Source organism: Sinocyclocheilus grahami, unplaced genomic scaffold (assembly GCF_001515645.1).
Source record: "Sinocyclocheilus grahami isolate Dianchi unplaced genomic scaffold, SAMN03320097.WGS_v1.1 scaffold654.1, whole genome shotgun sequence".
Lineage (NCBI taxonomy): Eukaryota > Metazoa > Chordata > Actinopteri > Cypriniformes > Cyprinidae > Sinocyclocheilus > Sinocyclocheilus grahami.
In genome coordinates, this window is record NW_015505833.1 from 262,881 (window position 1) to 263,403 (window position 523).

Below are 523 nucleotides of genomic sequence, written 5' to 3' on the forward strand. Positions count from 1 at the left end.
GTGTGTGTGTGTGTGTGTGTGTGTGTGTGTCAGGTTTCTGATGAAGACTCTGGACTCGTATGGAGATGATTACAGGACAGCACAGCTCACCATCACACTGGAGGTCACCCAATTATCATCCGAGTTTTCAGTTTGATATTAATTCAACTGTTTGTTCTAACACTACAGTCTGTATCGATGACTCGTGCTTCACACTTCATGTGTTCCTACAGGATGAAGGGAAAGCAGGTTTAGATTCAGCTGTTGGTGCTGATGAAGAAAGCTCTTCTCCAGCGTGTCCTCATCAGTCGGCAGCTGGACCAAAGAAAAAGAGACACCGGGTCCCAAAGGACAGAGAGAGAGACGCACAGGTATAAGAGACCCGGAGACTTTGGTTTAAAGAATAGAAACCCTCAATGTCAGTGACCCATTAATGCATGTAATATTATTTTCCACCGAGATGAAACGTCATTTCAGAAAGCGACTTCCATAGAGAACATTATAGTCTGAAGTTCTGAACTGACATTGTTTATTTTCTTAATGC

At 43.2% G+C, this 523-nt stretch overlaps 1 protein-coding gene across 1 annotated transcript in view; it reads left to right on the plus strand.

Moving 5' to 3' along the window:
• Positions 1–361, plus strand: part of tfpt (TCF3 (E2A) fusion partner) — a gene marked incomplete at its 5' end in the record, with an annotated part of 1,700 nt that extends 1,339 nt beyond the window's left edge. Inside the window, 2 exons of the mRNA XM_016242284.1 lie at positions 34–103; positions 213–361. Of these exons, the coding sequence (XP_016097770.1) occupies positions 34–103; positions 213–356 (214 nt within the window). The remainder of the gene's footprint in view (positions 1–33; positions 104–212) is intronic.
• Between the last annotated feature and the right edge of the window lie 162 nt (positions 362–523).